The 20,393-nt window shown below is 50.8% G+C and overlaps 1 protein-coding gene across 1 annotated transcript in view; it reads left to right on the top strand.

Moving 5' to 3' along the window:
- The window catches only part of itpr2 (inositol 1,4,5-trisphosphate receptor type 2), a 230,001-nt gene that overhangs the window by 93,790 nt on the left and 115,818 nt on the right, over positions 1-20,393 (top strand). The window contains exons 13-21 of the mRNA XM_033039327.1: positions 824-984; positions 2,676-2,817; positions 4,277-4,435; positions 5,685-5,857; positions 10,000-10,119; positions 14,057-14,242; positions 16,029-16,280; positions 18,155-18,299; positions 19,402-19,552. Of these exons, the coding sequence (XP_032895218.1) occupies positions 824-984; positions 2,676-2,817; positions 4,277-4,435; positions 5,685-5,857; positions 10,000-10,119; positions 14,057-14,242; positions 16,029-16,280; positions 18,155-18,299; positions 19,402-19,552 (1,489 nt within the window). The remainder of the gene's footprint in view (positions 1-823; positions 985-2,675; positions 2,818-4,276; positions 4,436-5,684; positions 5,858-9,999; positions 10,120-14,056; positions 14,243-16,028; positions 16,281-18,154; positions 18,300-19,401; positions 19,553-20,393) is intronic.

The raw sequence follows: 20,393 nt of genomic DNA on the forward strand, positions 1-20,393 counted from the left end.
TGGAGCGTAGGAGGACGAGGGGTGATCTTATAGAGGTGTACAAAATAATGAGAGGAATAGATCGGGTAGACGCACAGAGTCTCTCGCCCAGAGTAGGTGAATCGAGGACCAGAGGACATAGGTTTAAGGTGAAGGGGAAAAGATGTAATAGGAATCTGAGGGGTAATGTTTTCACACAAAGGGTGGTGTGTGTATGGAACAAGCTGCTGGAGGAGGTAGTTGAGGTTGGGACTATCGCAACGTTTAAGAAACAGTTAGACAAGTACATGGATAGGACAGGATTGGAGGGATATGGACCATTGCCAGGGACGAGGGACTAGTGTAGATGGGACATTGTTGGCCGGTGTGGGCAGGTTGGGCCGAAGGGCCCGTTTCCACACTGTGTCACTCTATGACTCTACTCTGGTAACGTGTTACTTGTTACTCTACTAATGTGGCACGGTGGCGCAGCGGTAGAGTTGCTGCCTTACAGCGAACGCAGCACCGGCGACCCAGGTTCGATACTGACTACGGGTGCTGTCTGTACTGAGTTTGTACCTTCTCCACGTGACCTGCGTGGGTTTTCTCCGAGAACTTCATTTTCCTCCCACACTCCAAAGAGGTTAATTGGCTTGGTAAATGTTAAATTTGTCCCTCGTGTGTGTAGGATAGTGTTAGCGTGCGGGGATCGCCGGTCGGCGCGGACCCGACGGGCCGAAGGGCACTGTATCTCTAAACTAAAACTAAACTAATGCGCCACACTATTAAGACAATGTTGTTGAACTCTCTCTGTTGCCGTGCGTTTGTGCTCTTGTACCCAACCCCTCCTCCATCTTGTGATCAGATTGGAACGTGCCCGACCAAGGAGGACAAGGAAGCCTTCGCCATCGTGTCCGTGCCGCTGTCGGAAGTCCGAGACTTGGACTTTGCCAACGACGCCAGCAAGGTTCTGGTCGCCACAGTGCAGCGGTTAGAGAGCGGCACCATCACGCAGAACGAGAGGAGGTGAGCACAAAACATCTTCACGGAACTCCTGCCACCAAACCTGGCCATCAAATCCATCCAGTGCTGGAATAACTCAAGCTCAATAGAGTTTATTGTCATGTGTCCCAGATAGGACAATGAAATTCCTGCTTTGCTTCAACACACAGAATATAGTAGGCATGAATACAGAACAGATCAGTGTGTCCATATACCATTGAATATATATATATATATACAAGCAGATAAAGTACAATGGGCTATTAAAGTTCAGATTTTTGTTTGAGTTGAGTTTTATGGCTGTGGGGAAGAAGCTATTCCTGAACCTGGTCTTTGCAGTCTTCAGGCTCCTGTACCTGCTACCTGAAGGCAGCGGGGAGATGAGAGTGTGGCCAGCATGGTATGGGTCCTTGATGATGCTGCCAGCCTGTTTGAGGCAGTGACTGAGATAGATCCCCTCGATGGTAGGGAGGTCAGAGCCAATGATGGACTGGGCGGTGTTTACTACTTTTTGCAGTCTTTTCCGCTCCAGGGCGCTCAAGTTGCCGAACCAAGCCACGATGCAACCGGTCAGCATGCTCTCTACTGCGGGTCAGGCAGCATCTCTGGAGTACAGTGGATATTTTTATGGCAGAGATAGATAGATTCTTGATTAGTACGGGTGTCAGGGGTTATGGGGAGAAGGCAGGAGAATGGGGTGAGGAGGGAGAGATAGATCAGCCATGATTGAAGGGCAGAGTAGACTTGATGGGCCGAATGGCCTAATTCAACTATCACTTATGAACGTATGGATAGGCGACGTTTCAAGCCGGAAGCTGAAGAATCTGGCAAGTCTGAAGAAGGTTGCTGATCCGAAATGTGAGCTATTCCTCTTCTCCAGAGATGCTGCCTGAGTTACTCCAGCACTCTGCGCCTCTTTTTGTAAGGCAGCACCTGCAATTCCTTGTATTTGGTTCACAAGAGCCTCTCCCCTCCCTCCATTAAACTCCAATGGCGCAGCAGCAGGTAGAGCTGTTGCCTCACGGGGCCAGAGACCCCGGTTCGATCCTGACCTCGGGATCCGTCTGTGTGGAGTTTGCACGTTCTCCCTGTGACCGCGTGGGCTCCCTCCAGGTGCTCCGGTTTCCTCCCACACCCTAAAAACGGGTGGGTTTGTCAGTTTAGAGAGACAATGTGCTGGAGTAACTCAGCGGGTCAGGCAGCATCTCCAGAGAGCAGGGACAGGTGACGTATCGAGACTGGAACCTTCTTCAGACCTTCTCACAAGACCCGAAACGTCACCTATTCATGTTTTCCGGTGTTGCTATTTGACCCACAGAGTTACTCCAGTACTTTGTAATTTTTTTTTGTAAAGCAGCATCTGCAGTTTCATTGTATCTCGGGCTTGTAGGTTAATTGACAATAGACAATAGGTGCAGGAGTGAGCCATTCGGCCCTTCGAGCCAGCACCGCCATTCAATGTGATCATGGCTGATCATCCACACTCAGTACCCCGTTCCTGCCTTCTCCCCATATCCCCTGACTCCGCTATCTTTAAGAGGTCTATCTAACTCTCTCTTGAAAGCATCCAGAGAATCGGCCTCCACTGCCTTCTGAGGCTAATGTCCCTAGTGTGTGTAGGATAGTGTCAGTGCGCGGGGATCGCTGGTCGGCGCGGGCTCGGTGGGCCGAAGGGCCCGTTAAAATTGACCAGCTATGGGTGAATTTCTCCACAGGTTTGCGACGAAGCTTTTGGAAGACTTGGTTTTCTTTGTTGCGGACGTGCCCAATAATGGTCAGGAGGTCTTGGACGTGGTGAACACAAAGCCAAACAGGGAGAGGCAGAAGCTGATGAGAGAGCAAAATATCTTGAAGCAGGTAAGAGCAGCTCAACACCTTCCCTTGCAATCTCCAACCTTAGCCCTCTCACGCCAATAGCTGGCGAAGACAATCAAATGAAACATATAAGATTGTTAAGGGCTTGGACACACTAGGGGCAGGAAACATGTTCCTGATGTTGGGGGAGTGCAGAACTAAGGGCCACAGTTTAAGAATAAGGAGTAAGTCATTCAGAACGGAGACGAGGAAACACTTTTTCTCACAGAGAGTTGTGAATCTGTGGAATTCTCCGCCTCAGAGGGCGGTGGAGGCAGATTCTCTGGATGCTTTCAAGAGAGAGCTAGATAGGGCTCTTAAAGATAGAGGAGTCAGGGGATATGGGGAGAAGGCAGGAACGGGGTACTGATTGTGGATGATCAGCCATGATCATATTGAGCACGTTTGTATTGGGGAGAAGGCAGGAACGGGCGACCTACTGCGACAATGACAGTCGTCGAGTGGGACTGGCCCTTTATTTGGATGATGTGGGCAAAGGTGTGTCCCGGTGATTGTCCAACCTCACCCTGAACAACATCCTGCTGGAACCCGTCTGTGTACAGGAGTCCATGTGAAGCCAGCCCAATACCCAGCAAGGTTATCACCAGGGCAATCTAACACCGAGGTGGACAACTGGTGGTGGGCCGAGAATGAAGACCCGGTGGGCCGCTACCGACACGGTGGAAGACCGGAGACCGGAGAGTGTCGGAGGAGGGGCCCGCTGGGTGTGGACGGACGCGAGGAGTGGGCCGGTATGAGAGGGTCCGGGGTGTTGCCTCCAGCACCTTCAAGGTCGGCTGCAGGAGGTTCCCCCGTGACACAGGGGCGGTGGGTCAGTCTCGGGCCTGCAGTAGCCTGGGGCTGACCTGTCCAGTACTTACAGCACAAAATCACGAGAGGAATAGATCGGGTAGATGCACAGAGTCTCTCGCCCAGAGTAGGGGAATCGAGAACCAGAGGACATCGGTTCAAGGTGAAGGGGAAAGGATTTAATAGGAATCCGAGGGGTAACTTTTTCACAGAGGGTGGTGGGTGTATGGAACGAGCTGCCAGAGGAGGTAGTTGAGGCTGGGACTATCCCATGGTTTAAGAAACAGTTGGACAGGTACATGGATAGGACAGGTTTGGAGTGATATGGACCAAGCTCAGGCAAGTGGGACTAGTGTAGCTGGGACATGTTGGCCAGTGTGGGCTAGAGGGGCCGAAGGGCCTGTTTCCACACTGTATTACTCTGTGACTCTATGACCTGGATCTCATTTATTTGCATTTTTTCCTTTGCAAACGGCACCAAACTATGGTGACTGTTGCATTTGTGGCGTTATCTGTGACAATATCGAACCAAGCAGAAACACAAGTGGATTGACATGAGGTGTCAAAGTGGTATTTGCCGTCTGGTAGGATGATGGGAGAGGTGTCGCAGCTACACAAAGGCACTAACCCCTGTCCCCTGGCTTTGTGGCAGATCTTCGGGATATTGAAGGCCCCCTTTATGGATAAAGGCGAAGGCCCAATGCTCAGGCTGGAGGACCTCGGTGACCAGAGATACGTTCCCTACCGATACATCCTGAGGCTGTGTTACCGCGTGCTCCGACACTCCCAGCAGGACTACAGGAAGAATCAGGTCTGTACTCTCGCTCTCTCTCTCTATCTCCCCCCCTCTCTCTCTCTCTCTCTCTCACTCTTCCTCTCTCAATGCGTGGCCACGGTGGCACAGCGGTAGACTTGCTGTCCTACAGCGCTTACATCGCCGGAGACCCGGGTTCGATCCTGACTACGGGTGCTGTCTGTACGGAGTTTGTACGTTCTCCACGTGACCTGCGTGGGTTTTCTGCGAGATCTTCAAATTCCTCCCACACTTCATAGACTTACAGGTTTGCAGGTTAATTGGTTTGGTAAATGTATAAATTGTCCCTAGTGTGTATGGGATAGTGTCAGTGTGCGGGGATCGCTGGTCGGTGCGGTCCCGGTGGGCCGAAGGGCCTGTTTCCGCGCTGTATCTCTAAAACTAAAAACTAACACTAATCTCTCTCTCTATCTCTCTCTCTCTCTCTTTCTATCTCTCTCTCTCTCACTTTCTCTCCCCCCTCTCTCCCTCTGTCCCTTCTCATGTGGGGGGAGTGGGGAGGACCAGCGATCCCCGCACACTGACACTGTCAGTGGTCAGGATGGAGCGCGGGTCCATGGCGCTGTGGGGCACTAACTCTACCGCTGTGCCACCGTGCGGCCACCTGCGCTCTGTCAGGCACTTCCTCACATCCCTCTCCTCTCTGTTTTTGTGTTTTAAACCATATAACCATATAACAATGACAGCACGGAAACAGGCCATCTCGGCCCTTCTAGCCCGTGCCAAACACTTATTCTCCCCTAGTCCCATCTACCTGCACTCAGACCATAACCCTCCATTCCTTTCCCATCCATATACCTATCCAATTTATTTTTAAATTATAAAATCGAACCTGCCTCCACCACTTCCACTGGAAGCTCATTCCACACAGTTACCACTCTCTGAGTAAAGAAGTTCCCCCTCATGTTACCCCTAAACTTCTGTCCCTTAATTCTCAAATCATGTCCTCTTGTTTGAATCTTCCCTACTCTCAATGGGAAAAAAGCTTATCCACGTCAACTCTGTCTATCCCTTTCATCATTTTAAAGACCTCTATCAAGTCCCCCCTTAACCTTCTGCGCTCCAAAGAATAAAGACCTATCTTGATCAACCTTTCTCTGTAATCTAGGTGCTGAAACCCAGGCAACATTCTAGTAAATCTCCTCTGTACTCTCTCTATTTTGTTGACATCTTTCCTATAATTTGGCGACCAGAATTGAACACCATACTCCAGAATTGTCCTCACCAATGCCTTGTACAATTGCAGGAGTATATTGCGAAGATGTTTGGCATCATGCAGTCTCAGATTGGATACAACGTTCTGGCAGAAGACACCATCACCGCCCTGCTCCACAACAACAGGAAGCTGCTGGAGAAACATATCACGGCCAAGGAGATCGAGACCTTCGTCAACCTGCTGCGGAGAAACCGGGAACCCAGGTACCTCCTCCCCTGGTCTCTAATGTGTGGAGCTTGCACGTTCCCCATGTGATGTGACCACGTGGGTTTCGTATGGGTGCTCCCAAAGATACCTTCGTAAATTACGGTGGGGGTTGAGAAGGCAATCGGTGCGGAATGGATGGATTGAGGCAGGTGAATTTGGAGGTAGACAAAAATGCTGGAGAAACTCAGCGGGTGCAGCAGCATCTATGGAGCGAAGGAAATAGGTGACGTTTCGGGTCGAGACCCTTCTTCAAACTGATGTGGGGGTGGGGGGGCGGGAAGAAGAAAGGAAGAGGCGGAGACAATAGGCTGTGGGAGAGATGGGAAGGGGAGGGGAAAGAAGGAGAAAGCAGGGACTACCTGAAATTGGGGAAGTCAATGTTCATACCGCTGGGGTGTAAACTACCCAAGTGAAATATGAGGTGCTGCTCCTCCAATTTACAGTGGGGCCTCACTCTGGCCATGGAGGAGGCTCAGGACAGAAAGGTCGGATTCGGAATGGGAGGGGGAGTTGAATTAGCAGGAGCAGAATTCGGCCATTCGGCCCATCAAGTCTACTCCACCATTTAATCATGACTGATCTATCTCTCCCTCCTAACCCCATTCTCCTGCCTCCTCCCCATAACCCCTGACACCCGCACTAATCAAGAATCTGTTCCTCTCCGCCTGAAAAATATTCATTGACTTGACCTCCACAGCCGTCTGCGGCAAAGAATTGGTGGGAGTTGGTGTAGAGGCTGGTGAGGATTGTTGGGGAGAGAGAGGGGGGGAGAGAGGGGGCGGAGAGAGAGGGAGGGAGAGAGAGAGAGGGGGGGAGAGAGGAGAGAGAGAGAGAGGGGGGGGAAAGAGAGGGCGGAGAGGGGGGGAGAGAGAAAGGGGGAGAGAGAGAGTGGGGAGAGAGAGAGCGGGGGGAGGGGGAGAGGGAGAGAGAGCGGGAGGGAGGGGGAGAGGGAGAGAGAGAGAGAGAGAGAGGGTGGGGAGAGAGGATGCAGTAGACACAGACTGAGTGATCGTAGCTGTTGTCATCTTTGCTGGGCCAGAGAGATAGGAAGATAAAAGCTTTGTTCGAATGTGTGCTGGACCCAGTAACATGAGGCTGATCACATTCAGGGTTTCACTGCCTTTGTCTGCTTGAATCAAGGAGTTCCAGGCCCCTTTCCTCCCCCCTCTCAGAGGTTTACAAGTCACGGTGGTTCAATCGAATTGAGGCAACGATACTTTATTGTCACGTGTACCCAGGTGCGGTGAAATGCTTTGTTGACGGGCAACCCGGTAAAGTCATGCCGCAGACCCCACCGTGCAGCGCGCACGTGTCGCCATGTTATAGCGGCAGCAATGTTACGGACATTCACCGAACAGTCCTATATTCAGCCTGGAGCCACACGTGGCAGCAGCGGCCCATTGCTGGGTTCCCCCTTCGGTCTCCCGACGGCCCTCCTCGCTCTCCGATGGCCCCCCCTCCGATGGCCCCCCACCAACCAGGCCCCTCCCCTTTCTCTCCAACGGCCCCCCACTCAGAAGGCTCCTCTCTCCCTCCGACTGCCCCCCCTCTCTCTCCGACAGCCCCCCTCTCTCGTCGACGGACCCCCTCCTTCTCCAGCTGCCCCCAGGTTGCGAGGTCAGACCTGGTACAATCTGCAGTGGGTGCTGGAAGTCGGGGGAGCAGGACTTGGCTCAAGCTAGAGAGGAGCAGCAATCTGCAAAGTGACGGCGATCAGATGTAAATGTAATCCAGGGTGACCCTGGCCGCCCGCCCGCCCGCGTGCGTGGTTACCGGAGTGGGACTCCGGCATTATCCAAGCAGGCAGTTGAGTTCACTTTCCCTCCCCCCACCCCCCCCGGCTCGTACTTTGCTTTGCAAATGAGTGCAGATGCAAATGGGTGACGTGGCAGTGCACACTGGGAGCTTCCAAACCACGGGCCGCTGCCAACCGCAACGAACCATTGACAGAGGAGTTGCCAACAAACATGAGAGGCAAATCAGATCCAGGCAGCCAGTTGTACAGGGTCTTGGTGAGCCCACACCTGGAGTATTGCGTACAGTTTTGGTCTCCTAATCTGAGGAAAGACATTCTTGCCATAGAGGGAGTACAGAGAAGGTTCACCAGACTGATTCCTGGGATGTCAGGACTTTCATATGAAGAAAGACTGGATAGACTCGGCTTGTACTCGCTAGAATTTAGAAGATTGAGGGGGGATCTTATAGAAACTTACAAAATTCTTAAGGGGTTGGACAGGCTAGATGCAGGAAGATTATTCCCGATGTAGGGGACGTCCAGAACAAGGGGTCACAGTTTAAGGATAAGGGGGAAATCTTTTCGGACCGAGATGAGGAAAACATTTTTCACACAGAGAGTGGTGAATCTGTGGAATTCTCTGCCACAGAAGGTAGTTGAGGCCAGTTCATTGGCTATATTTAAGAGGGAGTTAGATTTGGCCCTTGTGGCTAAAGGGATCAGGGGGTATGGGGAGAAGGCAGGTACAGGATACTAAGTTGGATGATCAGCCATGATCATATCGAATGGCGGTGCAGGCTCGAAGGGCCGAATGGCCTACTCCTGCACCTATTGTCTATGTTTCTATGTTTTTCTATGAATGAGTTGATGGGTTAGTAAGAAAAGGGCGGAAAGGAAGAGAGGAGAGGCACAACAATGGGACGAGCCTTTCATTCCCACACTTTTGTCAGCAAAGTCTAGCCCCATTCTTTCAAAACTTCCTCAAGTGCCCCTGAAAGGATAACTTGCTGAGGATCTACAGGGCGCTGGTCAGGCCGCATTTGGAATATCGTGAGCTATATTGGGCCACCATACCTGAGGAAGGATGTGCTGGCTCTGGGGAGAGGGTCCAGAGGAGGTTTACAAGAATGATCCCAGGAATGAGCGTTTGTCGGCACTGGGCCTGTACTCTGCTGGAGTTGAGAAGAATGAGGGGGGGAGGGGGGGAGGGGGTGTAACCTCATTGAAACGTACAGAATGGTGAAAGGCTTGGATTGAGTGGATGTGGAGAGGATGTTTCCACTAGTGGGAGAGTCTAGGACTAGAGGTCACAGCCTCAGGATTAAAGGATGTTCTTTTAGGAAGGAGACGAGGAGAAATCTCTTTAGTCAGAGGGTGGTGAATCTGTGGAATTCTTTGCCACAGAAGGATGTGGAGGCCAAGTCAATTCATATTTTTAAGGCAGAGATAAATAGATTCTTGATTCATACGGGTGTCAGTGGTTATGGGGAGAAGGCAGGAGAATGCGGTTGGGAGGGAGAGATAGATCAGCCATGATTGAATGGTGGGGTAGACTTGATGGGCTGAATGGCCTAATTTTGGCTCCTATCGCTTATGACCTTATGACCGTAAAATACTTGATGATTGTGGGCGGCACAGTGGTACAGCGGGTAGAGCTGCTGCCTCACAGTGCCAGAGACACGGGTTCAATCCCGACCACGGGTGCTGTGTGTGTGTGTGTGTGTGTGTGTGTGTGTGTGTGTGGAGAGTTTGTACGTTCTCCCCGTGACCTGCGTGGGTTTCCTCCGGGTGCTCTGGTTTCCTCCCACACTGTAAAGACGCGTGGGTTTGTAGGTTAATTGGCCCTCTGTAAATTGCCCCTGTGTTGTCGGGAGTGGAGTGATATCCATGTGTGGAGTTGCGGCCTCACAGCGCCAGAGACCCAGGTTCGATTCCGACCTCGGGTGCTGTCTGTGTGGAGTTAATACGTTCTCCCTGTGACCATGGGTTTCCTCCGGAGTGCTCTGGCTTCCTCCCACATCCCAAAGACGTGCGGCTTTGTAGGTTGTGTGGGAAGGAACTGCAGAAGCTGGTTGAAACCAAAGATAGACACAAAGTGCTGGAGTAACTCAGCGGGACGGGCAGCATCTCTGGAGAGAAGGAATGGGTGAGGCCTTTCTTCAGACTGGTCGTTTCGGATCGAGACCCTTCTTCAGACTCAGTCCGTGCCCGAAACGTCACCCATTCCTTCTCTCCAGAGCCTTTCCAGCTGAGTTTCTCCGGCATTTTGTGTCTTATCTTCGTTTGGCCTCTGTAAAATGTGTAGGGAGTGGATGAAAAGTGGGCGTTGAATGGTTGGCGTGGGCCGAAGGGCCTGTTTCCAAGCTGTGTCTCTGACCTAAACGTGTCTTTTTCTCTCTCCAGGTTTCTGGATTACTTGTCAGACCTGTGCGTATCCAACAAGATTGCCATCCCCATCACCCAGGAGCTCATTTGCAAGTTTATGTTGAACTCATCCAACGCTGACATCCTCATTCGAACCAAGTAAGCCGGCACGTTCTTTACACCACCCAAGACAGACACAAAATGCTGGAGTAACTCAGCGAAGGTAGACAAAAAATGCTGGAGTAACTCAGCGGGTCGGGCAGCATCTATGGAGCGAAGGAATGGGTGACGTTTCGGGTCGAGACCCTTCTTCAGACGGGTCTGAACTCAGCGGGTCAGTCAGCATCTCTGGAGAAAGAAGACGGGTGGTGCAGCAGTAGAACTACTGCCTTACAGCGCTGGAGACCCAGGTTCGATCCTGACTATGGGTGCTGTCTGTACAGAGTTTGTACGTTCTCCCCGTGACCACATGTGTTTTATCCGGATGCTCCGGTTTCCTCTCCCACTCCAAAGACGTACAGGTTTGTAGGGCAATTGGCTTCAGAAAAATGTAAATGTAATTAAAAAAAAGGTCCCTATTGTGTGGAGGATGGTGTTAATGTTCGGGGATCGCTGGTCAGTGCGGACTCGATGGGCCGAATGGCCTGTTTCCGTGCTGTATCTGCTACCTTGTACCTTCCAAAAAGTCCACCAGGGGCTATACTGAAAGTTGGACAATTTTATACTGGACAATGTTTACATTTTTATCAAGCCAATTAACCTATAAACCTGTACGTCTTTGGAGTGTGAGGTGAAACCGAAGGTCTCGGAGAAAACCCACGCGGGTCAGGGGGAGAACGTGCAAACTCCGCGCAGACAGTGTCCGTCGTCGGGATCGAACCCGGGTCTCCGGCGCTGCATCTTGCTGTAAGGCAGCAACTCTACCGCTGCGCCACCGTGACTCTCTAAACTAAAGTTAACGTTTCAGCTCGGGGCCCTTCTCCAGACTGAAAGAGATGAATGAACGATACTTTATTATCATGTGTGACGTGTCACAGTGAAAATCGTTACATACCGTACACAGAGTATGCAAAGAGTCGCCAGCTAAAGGGCACAAACAAAGCTTTAAATGGTTCAATGAGATCCCAATGGTCCCTCTACATTCTTGATGCCCATCCACCCATGTCGGGGTCCCTCTTTGTTCTGGCCCCCCCCCCCCCCACGCTGGATAGAGGGAGGGGATCAGGAGGTAACGATAGGCCAGAACATAACAAGTCACGTCACAAGTCACAATTATTTATATAGCACATTTAAAAAACAACTCTCGTTGGCTGGCAACAGATGACCAAGGAAGGGTGGAGCCCACAATGGCCCATTGTTAGCTGGGGAAGAGGTGAGAACAAGAGGGATACAACGATGTGAACAGTGGAACTGGTAGGACAACTAGTGTGGGGGAGAGAGGGGGATGCACGCAGGGGTACTTGAAATTCGAGAAATTACCTCCGGTTCCCCCCCCTATACTTTCAGTCTGAAGAAGGGTCCCAACCCGAAACATCGCCCATCTTTTTTTCTCCAGAGATGCTGCCTGACCTGCTGAGTTACTCCAGCACTTTGTGTCTATCTTCGGTATAAGCGGCATCTGCAGTTCCTTCCTGCACACTTTACAGGACAGGGCAGTTTAAAGCCACCTGTGCTGGCAATGCATCTGCTTTTTAATTCCTATTTAGCTTCTCAATCAATGAAGTGCGTTCGACAAACATCTAGGTAATTGGTTTGGAAGCAGTAGGTGGTGTTTACAGTGACATGCGGCACTCCGTCCATCACGAACTGGTGCATCGGTCTTTGTGGTTATCAATATTTTTTCTTTCCATGGGCGGACAACATGGGGTGGCACGGTGGCGCAGCGGTAGAGTTGCTGCCTCACAGCGCCAGAGACCCCGGTTCAATCCCGACTATGGGTGCTGTCTGTACGGAGTTTGTACGTTCTCCCCGTGACCTGCGTGGGTTTTCTCCGGGTGCTCCGGTTTCCTCCCACACTCCAAAGACGTACAGGTGTGTAGGTTAATTGGCTTCAGTGAAAAAAATTGTAAATTGTCCCTAGTATAGACAATAGACAATAGGTGCAGGAGTAGGCCATTCGGCCCCTCGAGCCAACGCCGCCATTCAATGTGATCATGACTCATCATCCACAATCAGTGCCCCGTTCCTGTCTTCTCCCCAAATCCCCTGACTCCGCTATCTTTAAGAGCCCTATCTAACTCTCTCTTGAAAGTATCCAGAGAACCGGCCTCCACCGCCCTCTGAGGCAGAGAATTCCACAGACTCACCACTCTCTGTGAGAAAAAGTTTTTCCTCATCTCTGAACTAAATGGCTTACTCCCTTATTCTTAAACTGTGGCCCCTGGTTCTGGGAACATGGGAACATGTTTCCTGCCTCTAGCGTGTCCAAACCCTTAATATGTTTCAATAAGATCCCCTCTCATGCCTTTTATTCTGAGGCTGTGCCCTCTGGCCCTAGACTCTCCCACTAGTGGAAACATCCTCTCCACATCCACTCTATCCAGGCCTTTCATTATTCGGTAAGTTTCAATGAGGTCCCCCCACTTCATCCATCTACACTCCAGCGAGTACAGGCCCAGTGCAGACATACGTTCATCATACGGTAACCCACTCATTCCTGGGACCATTCTTGTAATGCAGCAGCCTGTAAACACAGTCCATGTAGATAATGCACAGTAAACAAAAAATACATACATTTATAAACACAATCATAGTCTAGAAAAAAAACATGAAGTCCTAGTGCAATCAGGGACAGTCTATAGTCCATTGTTGAGTCTAGTGTAGTGTTCAAGAGCCTGATTGTTGTTGGGTAGAAGCTGGAAGGGGCAGCTCGTATAAAGAACACAGGGACTCTGCAGAAGGACTCGGACAGGTTGGGAGAGTGGGCAGAGAAGTGGCAGATGGAATATAGTGTAGCAAAGTGTGGAGTCATGCATTTTGGTAGTCGGAATAAAGGCGCAGACTGTTTTCTAAATGGGGTGAGAATCCAGAAATCGGAGGCGCAAAGGGACTTGGGAGTGCTGGTGCAGGATTCCCAAAAGGTTAATCTGCAAGTCGAATCGGTAGTAAGGAATGCCAGCATTTATTTCAAGAGGATTAGAATACAAAAACAGGGATGTCATGATGAGGCTTAATAAATCACTGGTCTGAGTGCATTTGGAGTCTTGTGAGCAGTTTTGGGCCCCAAATCTGAGGAAGGATGTGCTGGCTCTGGAGTGGGTCCAGAGGAGGTTTACGAGAATTATCTCAGCAATGAGTGGGTTAACTTATGATGAGCCTTTGTCGACACTGGGCCTGTACTCACTGGAGTTTAGAATAATGATGGGGGTCCTCATTGAAACTTACCAAATAGTGAAAGGCTTGGGTAGAGTGAATGTGGAGAGGATGTTTCCAATAGTGGGAGAGTCTAGGACCAGAGGCCATAGCCTCAGAATTAAGGGATGTTCCTTTAGGAAGATGAGGAGGAATTTCTTTAGTCCGAGGGTGATGAATCTGTGGAATTCTTTGCTGTGGAGGACAAGTCAGTGGATATTTTTAAGGCAGAGATAAATAAGACTATTGTTTAAGGGCCTGTCCCACATTCACGACCTAATTCATGACCTTTTTTTACTCGTGGACATTTTTCATCAGGCTAGAAAAAACGCCCCGACCTACTTGATGCCACGAGTACCAACAACTAGCATCACGGCCTGCTACGATCTACCTAAGACCTCCTACGACCTCGTGACGACCATGCTGCGAGTATGAGTCAAGGGCAAACTCGGCAGAGGTCGTGAATTAGGTCGTGGAAGTGGGACAGGCCCTTTAGTGCGTGTGTCAGGGGTTATGGGGAGAAGGCGAGGAGAATGGGGTTGAGAGGGAAAGATGAGGATGGCGGAGTAGACTTGATGGGCCGAATGGCATAATTCTGCTCCTATCACTAACCCAAACCAAATGAGCTTTTTGTTTGCGAGTTAGCATTGATGCCTACAGGATAACTGAGCCTGTTTGCGAAACACCCGACTCTACTGTAACCCCAAGTGTGACGTCTCTTGTGGTAATGTTGTGTCTTTGCAAGGCTGCTGTCGAATCGTGGGGACTTCAGCATCGAGAGCCCGCTGCTGGAGGAGGACGGCGAGGAGGACGAGGTTTGGTTGTACTGGATAGACGGAGACAAGGAGCCTCACGGCAAGTCTATCCGCCAGCTGGCTGAGGAGGCAAAGGAGGGCAACAAGGAAGAGACCGATATCCTCACCTACTACAGGTAACGTGTGTGTGTGTGGTCGTCAATCGGCGCGGCGGGCAAAGGAATCCCCTCAGGGTGAGAGAGAGAGGGAGTGGAGAAATCAACTCGGCCCAGTTCACTGGGGGGCGGCACGGTGGCGCAGCGATAGAGTTCGTGGTGGTCATAAGCGATAGGAGTAGAATTAGGCCATTCGACCCATCAAGACTACTCCGCCATTCAATCATGGCTGATCCATCTCTCTCTCTCTCCTCACCCCATTTTCCTGCCTTCGCCCCCGACACCCGCACTAATCAAGAATCTATCAATCTCCATTCACTGCCTCCACAGCCGTCTGTGATTCTTCGATTCCACAGATTCACCACCCTCTAACTAAAGAAATCCCTCCTCATCTCCTTTCTAAAAGTACGTGCTTTTATTCTGAGTCTTTGGTATTGGACTCTCACACGAGTGGAAACATCCTCTCTCCATATGTGGGATGGTGGTTGGGTTGGTGCAGCAGAGAAACAGGCCCAACTTGCCCACGCCGACCAACATGCCCCATCTACACCGGCCCCACCTGCCTGCCTTTCGCCCATATCCTGCTAAACCTATCCTACCCGTGTACCTGTCTAATTGTCTCTTAAACATTGCGATTGTACCTGCAAGTGCTGAGCGGTGGAATTTGGGGAGGGTTGATGAGAATGCTTAGAGAATAGGTTACCGGGAAAATGGTGGGGTGGGATTGTGATGTGAGGCAAGGTTAGGCCGGATGTGGGAATCAAAGGTGGAAAGATGCCGATGATTGGGAAGCAGGATGGGGATGACCAGGACTTGGTGCGGGAGTGTAATTGGGCAGCAGTGTTGCAGAGGTGGGAAGGTTTGACATATTCGGGCATGGGGCAGCACGGTGGTGCAGCGGTAGAGTTGCTGCCGTACGCCAGAGACCCGGGTTCCATCCTGACTCTGGGTGCTGCCTGTACGGAGTTTGTACGTTCTGCCCGTGACCTGCGTGGGTTTTTCCAGGGTGCTCCGTTTCCTCCCATACTCCAAAGATGTGCGGGCTTGTAGGTTAATTGGCTTCGGTAAAATGTTAAGTTGTCCCTAGTGTGTGTAGGATAGTGTTAGTGTGCGTGGGATGGCTGGTCGGCGTGGACTCGGTGGGCCGAAGGGCCTGTTTCCACGCTGTATCTCTAAACTAAACTAAACATGACGAGGTGCGTTGCGCCACCCACACACTGCGCCCACTCCTGTCCCTACATCTGAAGATAGATACTAACGCTGGAGTCACTCAGCGGGACAAGCAGCATCACTGGAGTGATGGAATGGGTGATGCTACCCGTCGAGGCCTTTCTTCAGGCTGAGAGTCAGGGGAGAGGGCGGCATAGAGATATGGAGGGGCAAGGTGTGAAAACGAGAGATCAAAGGGGATGAGGTCAAGGTAAATGTAGAATGGTTCATTGTCAGCTGTGGGGAAGGTGACAACAAGGCCTACGATCGGTGAAACTCGTCGGAGAACTAGGATGGGGGAGGGATGGAGAGAGAGGGTTGGGAACTAGGATGGGGGTGGGAGGGAGATAGAGGGTTGGGAACTAGGATGGGGGTGGGAGGGAGATAGAGGGTTGGGAACTAGGATGGGGGTGGGAGGGAGATAGAGGGTTGAACTAGGATTGGGGAGGGATGGAGATAGAGGGTTGAACTAGGATTGGGGAGGGAGGGAGATAGAGGGTTGGGAACTAGGATGGGGGTGGGAGGGAGATAGAGGGTTGAACTAGGATGAAGGAACGACCATGTTCTAACCCAGACTGGCATGCAATTCCTCCTGCAGATACCAGCTGAACCTCTTTGCCCGGATGTGCCTTGATCGTCAGTACCTGGCCATTGACCAGATCTCCACGCAGCTGGGGGTGGACCTTATCCTGCGCTGCATGTCAGACGAGGACCTGCCCTACGACCTGCGGGCTTCATTCTGCCGCCTGATGCTGCACATGCACGTGGACCGAGACCCCCAGGAGTCGGTCACCCCGGTGAAGTACGCCCGGCTGTGGACGGAAATCCCCACCAAGATCACCATCCACGAGTACGCCACCACATCTGTCTTCACTTTGGTTTAGTTTAGAGATACAGCGCGGAAACAGGCCATTCGGCCCACTGAGTCCTCACCGACCAGCGATCCCCACACACTAATGGGCCTGCCCCACTTAGGCGACTGCAGGAGACAATGCAGTCGCCGCATGTTCGCGGGTGGTTGCCGGGGAGTTGCCTTCATGGTCGTGAGGAGTTCCCGCATTCTGGGAACTAGTCGCGGCCTCATTATGGTGTTGAAAAATTAGCGGCGACCAGAATGAAACCGCCATGGAGAGTAGCGAGAATTCTCGTGCCGTAGGTGGGTCGCCAGGAGGTCCCAGTGGGTCGCCAGGGGGTCAAAGGTTCTCGTAGGTTGGAGCCGGTTGGAGCCGGTGCTGACCGGTGAATTTCATTGGCTCATTGTGGGGGAAAAAAACGTAAGCAGTAGTTTTCAGAATCAAGGATAACCGACAGGTAATGTTAAATGTCCGCCGAGCTTCACAGCCGTGTATCTCTGGTTTATTAAAAGTTGTCTCCACTCCTTCTCCCCTTTCTCTCCTTCCCCCCCTCCTCTCCCCCCCCCTCTTTTAAAGGACTTACCGTACACTGTGCTTTAGCCGTCTTAATTACAGCGCCAACCTTCCTGTTCATCGCGGTGTGTGTCTGTATCACATTGGCTTTGCACCGTGTGAATTTCACTTAATAATAATAATAATGGATGGGATTTATATAGCGCCTTTCTAATACTCAAGGCGCTTTACATCGCATTATTCATTCATTCCTCAGTCACACTCGGTGGTGGTAAGCTACTTCTGTAGCCACAGCTGCCCTGGGGCAGACTGACGGAAGCGTGGCTGCCAATCTGCGCCTACGGCCCCTCCGACCACCACCAATCACTCACACACATTCACACACATTCACACACAGGCAAAGGTGGGTGAAGTGTCTTGCCCAAGGACACAACGACAGTATGCACTCCAAGCGGGATTCGAACCGGCTACCTTCCGGTTGCCAGCCGAACACTTAGCCCATTGTGCCATCTGTCGTCCCTAAGACTTAGACAGCGCCCCCCCCCCACTTGCCCTGTCCCCCGCCTGCATAACGGGCTGGTGAAGAAGTGTGTGTGTGTGTGTGTGTGTGTGTGTGTGTGTGTGTGTGTTCCACTCTGACAGTTGCCGTTACAGTTGCCGGTTTTTCAGGCGAGTGCCGGCCAGCAGTCCGCTGAAAAATCGCCTAAATGGGATAGGCCCACTACACTATCCTACACACACCTGGGACAATGTACATTTACACAAAGCCAATTAACCTACAAACCTGTACGTCTTTGGAGTGAGGGTCAAAACCAGAGATCCCGGGGAAAGCCGACGCAGATCACGGTAGGAATGTACAAACTCCATAGAGACAGCACCCGTAGTCAGGATCGAACCCGGGTCTCTGGCGCTGTGAGGCAGCAACTCTGCCGCTGCACCACTGTGCCGTCCCATTTATGTTTTAAATGCGGTGAGCATTAAGCAACTTTTACTCAGCACGTGATTCTCCATGTAGTTTACTAGTTCAGTTTAATTTATTGTCACGTGTACCGAGGTACAGCAAAATGCTTTTGTTGCGTGCTAACCAGTCAGCAGAAAGACAATACATGATTACAATCGAGCCATTCACTGTGTACAGATACATGATAAGGGAATAACGTTTAGTGCAAGCTGAAGCCAGTAAAGTCCGATCAAAGATAGTCCGAGGGTCATCAATGAGGTAGAGAGTAGTTGAGCACTGCTCTCTGGTTGATGATAGGACTGTGCACTGGTATAAGAGGGAGACAGTTTGTGTAACGTGCGTCTGGCTTGGCGCTGGTGGAGGTGCGTCCGTTAAAGGTTGCCGATCTCCGGGCAGGTACGACTCGGTCACCAACATGTCCCGCGACGACAAGAAGAACAAGTTTGCGCTGACCATGGACTTTGTGGAGGAGTACCTGAAGGATGTGGTGTCTCAGCCGTTCCCCTTCGGAGACAAGGAGAAGATCAAGCTGACATTCGAGGTGGGTTACGGAAAGCAGCATCCTGCCTTCTCCCAAATATTCGCCGCCCTCTTGATTTTTTTGGCCAGAATTGCACAGTTGATGCCATAATTTAACACTGAAGGGAATGGGATCAATATACTGCCATCAAATGTTGCCATTAGTGGGGGAGTCTAGGACCAGTGGCCATAGCCTGGGAATAAAAGGACACCACTTTAGAGTCGTACAGCACGGAAACAGGCCCTTCGGCCCAACTTGCCCACACCGACCAAAATGTCCCAACTACTCTAGTCCCACCTGCCTACGTTTGGCCCATTTCCCTCTAAACTTTTCCTATCCATATATCTCTTCAAGTGTCTTTAAAATGCTGTTATAGTACCTGCCTCAACTACCTCCTCTGGCAGCTCGTTCCATACACCCAACAGCCTCTGAGTGGAAATGTTGCCCCTTGGCTTCCTATTAAATCTTGCCCCTCTCGCCAATTAAATCCTTTCCCTCTCACACTAAGCCTAAATTCTCTGCTCCTTGATTCCCCTACGCTGGGTAAAAGACTCTGAGCGCTCACCCTGTCTATTCCCCTCATGATTTTACGCACCTCTACAAGATCGCTTCCCGCGCTTCGAGGATGAGGGGTGATCTTATTGAGGCGTATAACTTAATGAGGGGAATAGATCGGGTGACTGCACAGTCTCTTGCCCATATAGGGGAATCGAGAACCAGAGGACATAGGTTTAAGGTGAGGAGGGAAAGATTTAATAGGAACCTGAGGGGTAACTTTTTCTCACAGGGGGTAGTGAAAGCATGGAACGAGTTGCCAGAGGAGGTACTTTCACAGCGTTTTAAGAAACATGTAGACAGGTACATGGATTGGACAGGTTTTGAGGGATATGGGCCCAATGCAGGCAGATGGGACTAATGTAGTTGGGACATGTTGGTCGGTGTGGGGCAAGTTGGGCTGAAGGCCCTGTTTCCACTCTGAATGACTCAATGAGTCTATGTATAAGGTCCTAACCGGCCCAACCTTCCCGAATAGATCAGGATCTCGAGTCTTGGTAACATTCTGTTGATTTTGTTTTATAACTTTTTGATCGACGGACCAAATCTCGTTGGATTTTTGTTCTAGGTGGTGAATTTGGCTCGCAACCTAATATACTTTGGGTTCTACAGCTTCAGCGAGCTTCTGCGGCTCATTCGAACATTGCTCGCCATCCTGGACAGCGTTCAGAATCCCAGCTCCTCATACTTGGAAAGGCTGAGCAGGTTTCAAGAAGGAGGTAAATTTCGAACGCTTCCCCTTCTCTGTAAAAATGCTCTACCTCAGCCAATGCCTCATGAGAACGTGTCACTGTTTGAACCGGTCACTTTGAAATAGAAACAGAGAAAATGGGTGCAGGCGCAGGCCATTTGGCCCTTCGAACCAGCACCAATCAATATGATCATGGCTGATCATCCAGGATCAGTACCCTGTTCCTGCTTTCTCCCCATATCCCTTGATTTTGTTAGCCCTAAGAGCTATATCTTTCTTGAATACATCCAGTGAATTGGCCTCCACTGCCTTCTGTGGCAGAGAATTCCACAGATTTACAACTTCCTGGCTGAAAAAGTTTTTCCTCATCTTGGTCCTAAATGGCCTACCCATTAGTCTTAAACTGTGACCACTGGTTGTGGACTTCCACAAAATCGGGAAAATATTTCCTGCATCTACCATGTTGAATCCTCTAAGAATTTTATACGTTTTCATAAGATACCCTCTCATCATTCTAAATTCCAGTGAATATAAGTCCAGTCGATCCATTCTTTCATCATATGTCTGTCCAGGCATCCCGGCAATTAACCTGGTGAACTAACCTCAATGGCAAGAATGTGCTTCCTCAAATTAGGAGACCGAAACTGCACACAAATAATGTGTGGGAAATGATGTCCACCGTCACATTCTTGCCTTGATCTGATTATAATAAATACACATACAACACCACTAAATACAAACGTGCTCAATATGATCATGGCTGATCATCCACAATCAGTACCCCGTTCCTGCCTTCTCCCCATATACCCTGACTCCGCTATCTTTAAGAGCTCTATCTAACTCTCTCTTGAAACTATCCAGAGAACCAG

The sequence above is a fragment of the Amblyraja radiata genome, chromosome 21, assembly GCF_010909765.2.
Source record: "Amblyraja radiata isolate CabotCenter1 chromosome 21, sAmbRad1.1.pri, whole genome shotgun sequence".
Taxonomy (NCBI): Eukaryota; Metazoa; Chordata; class Chondrichthyes; order Rajiformes; family Rajidae; genus Amblyraja; species Amblyraja radiata.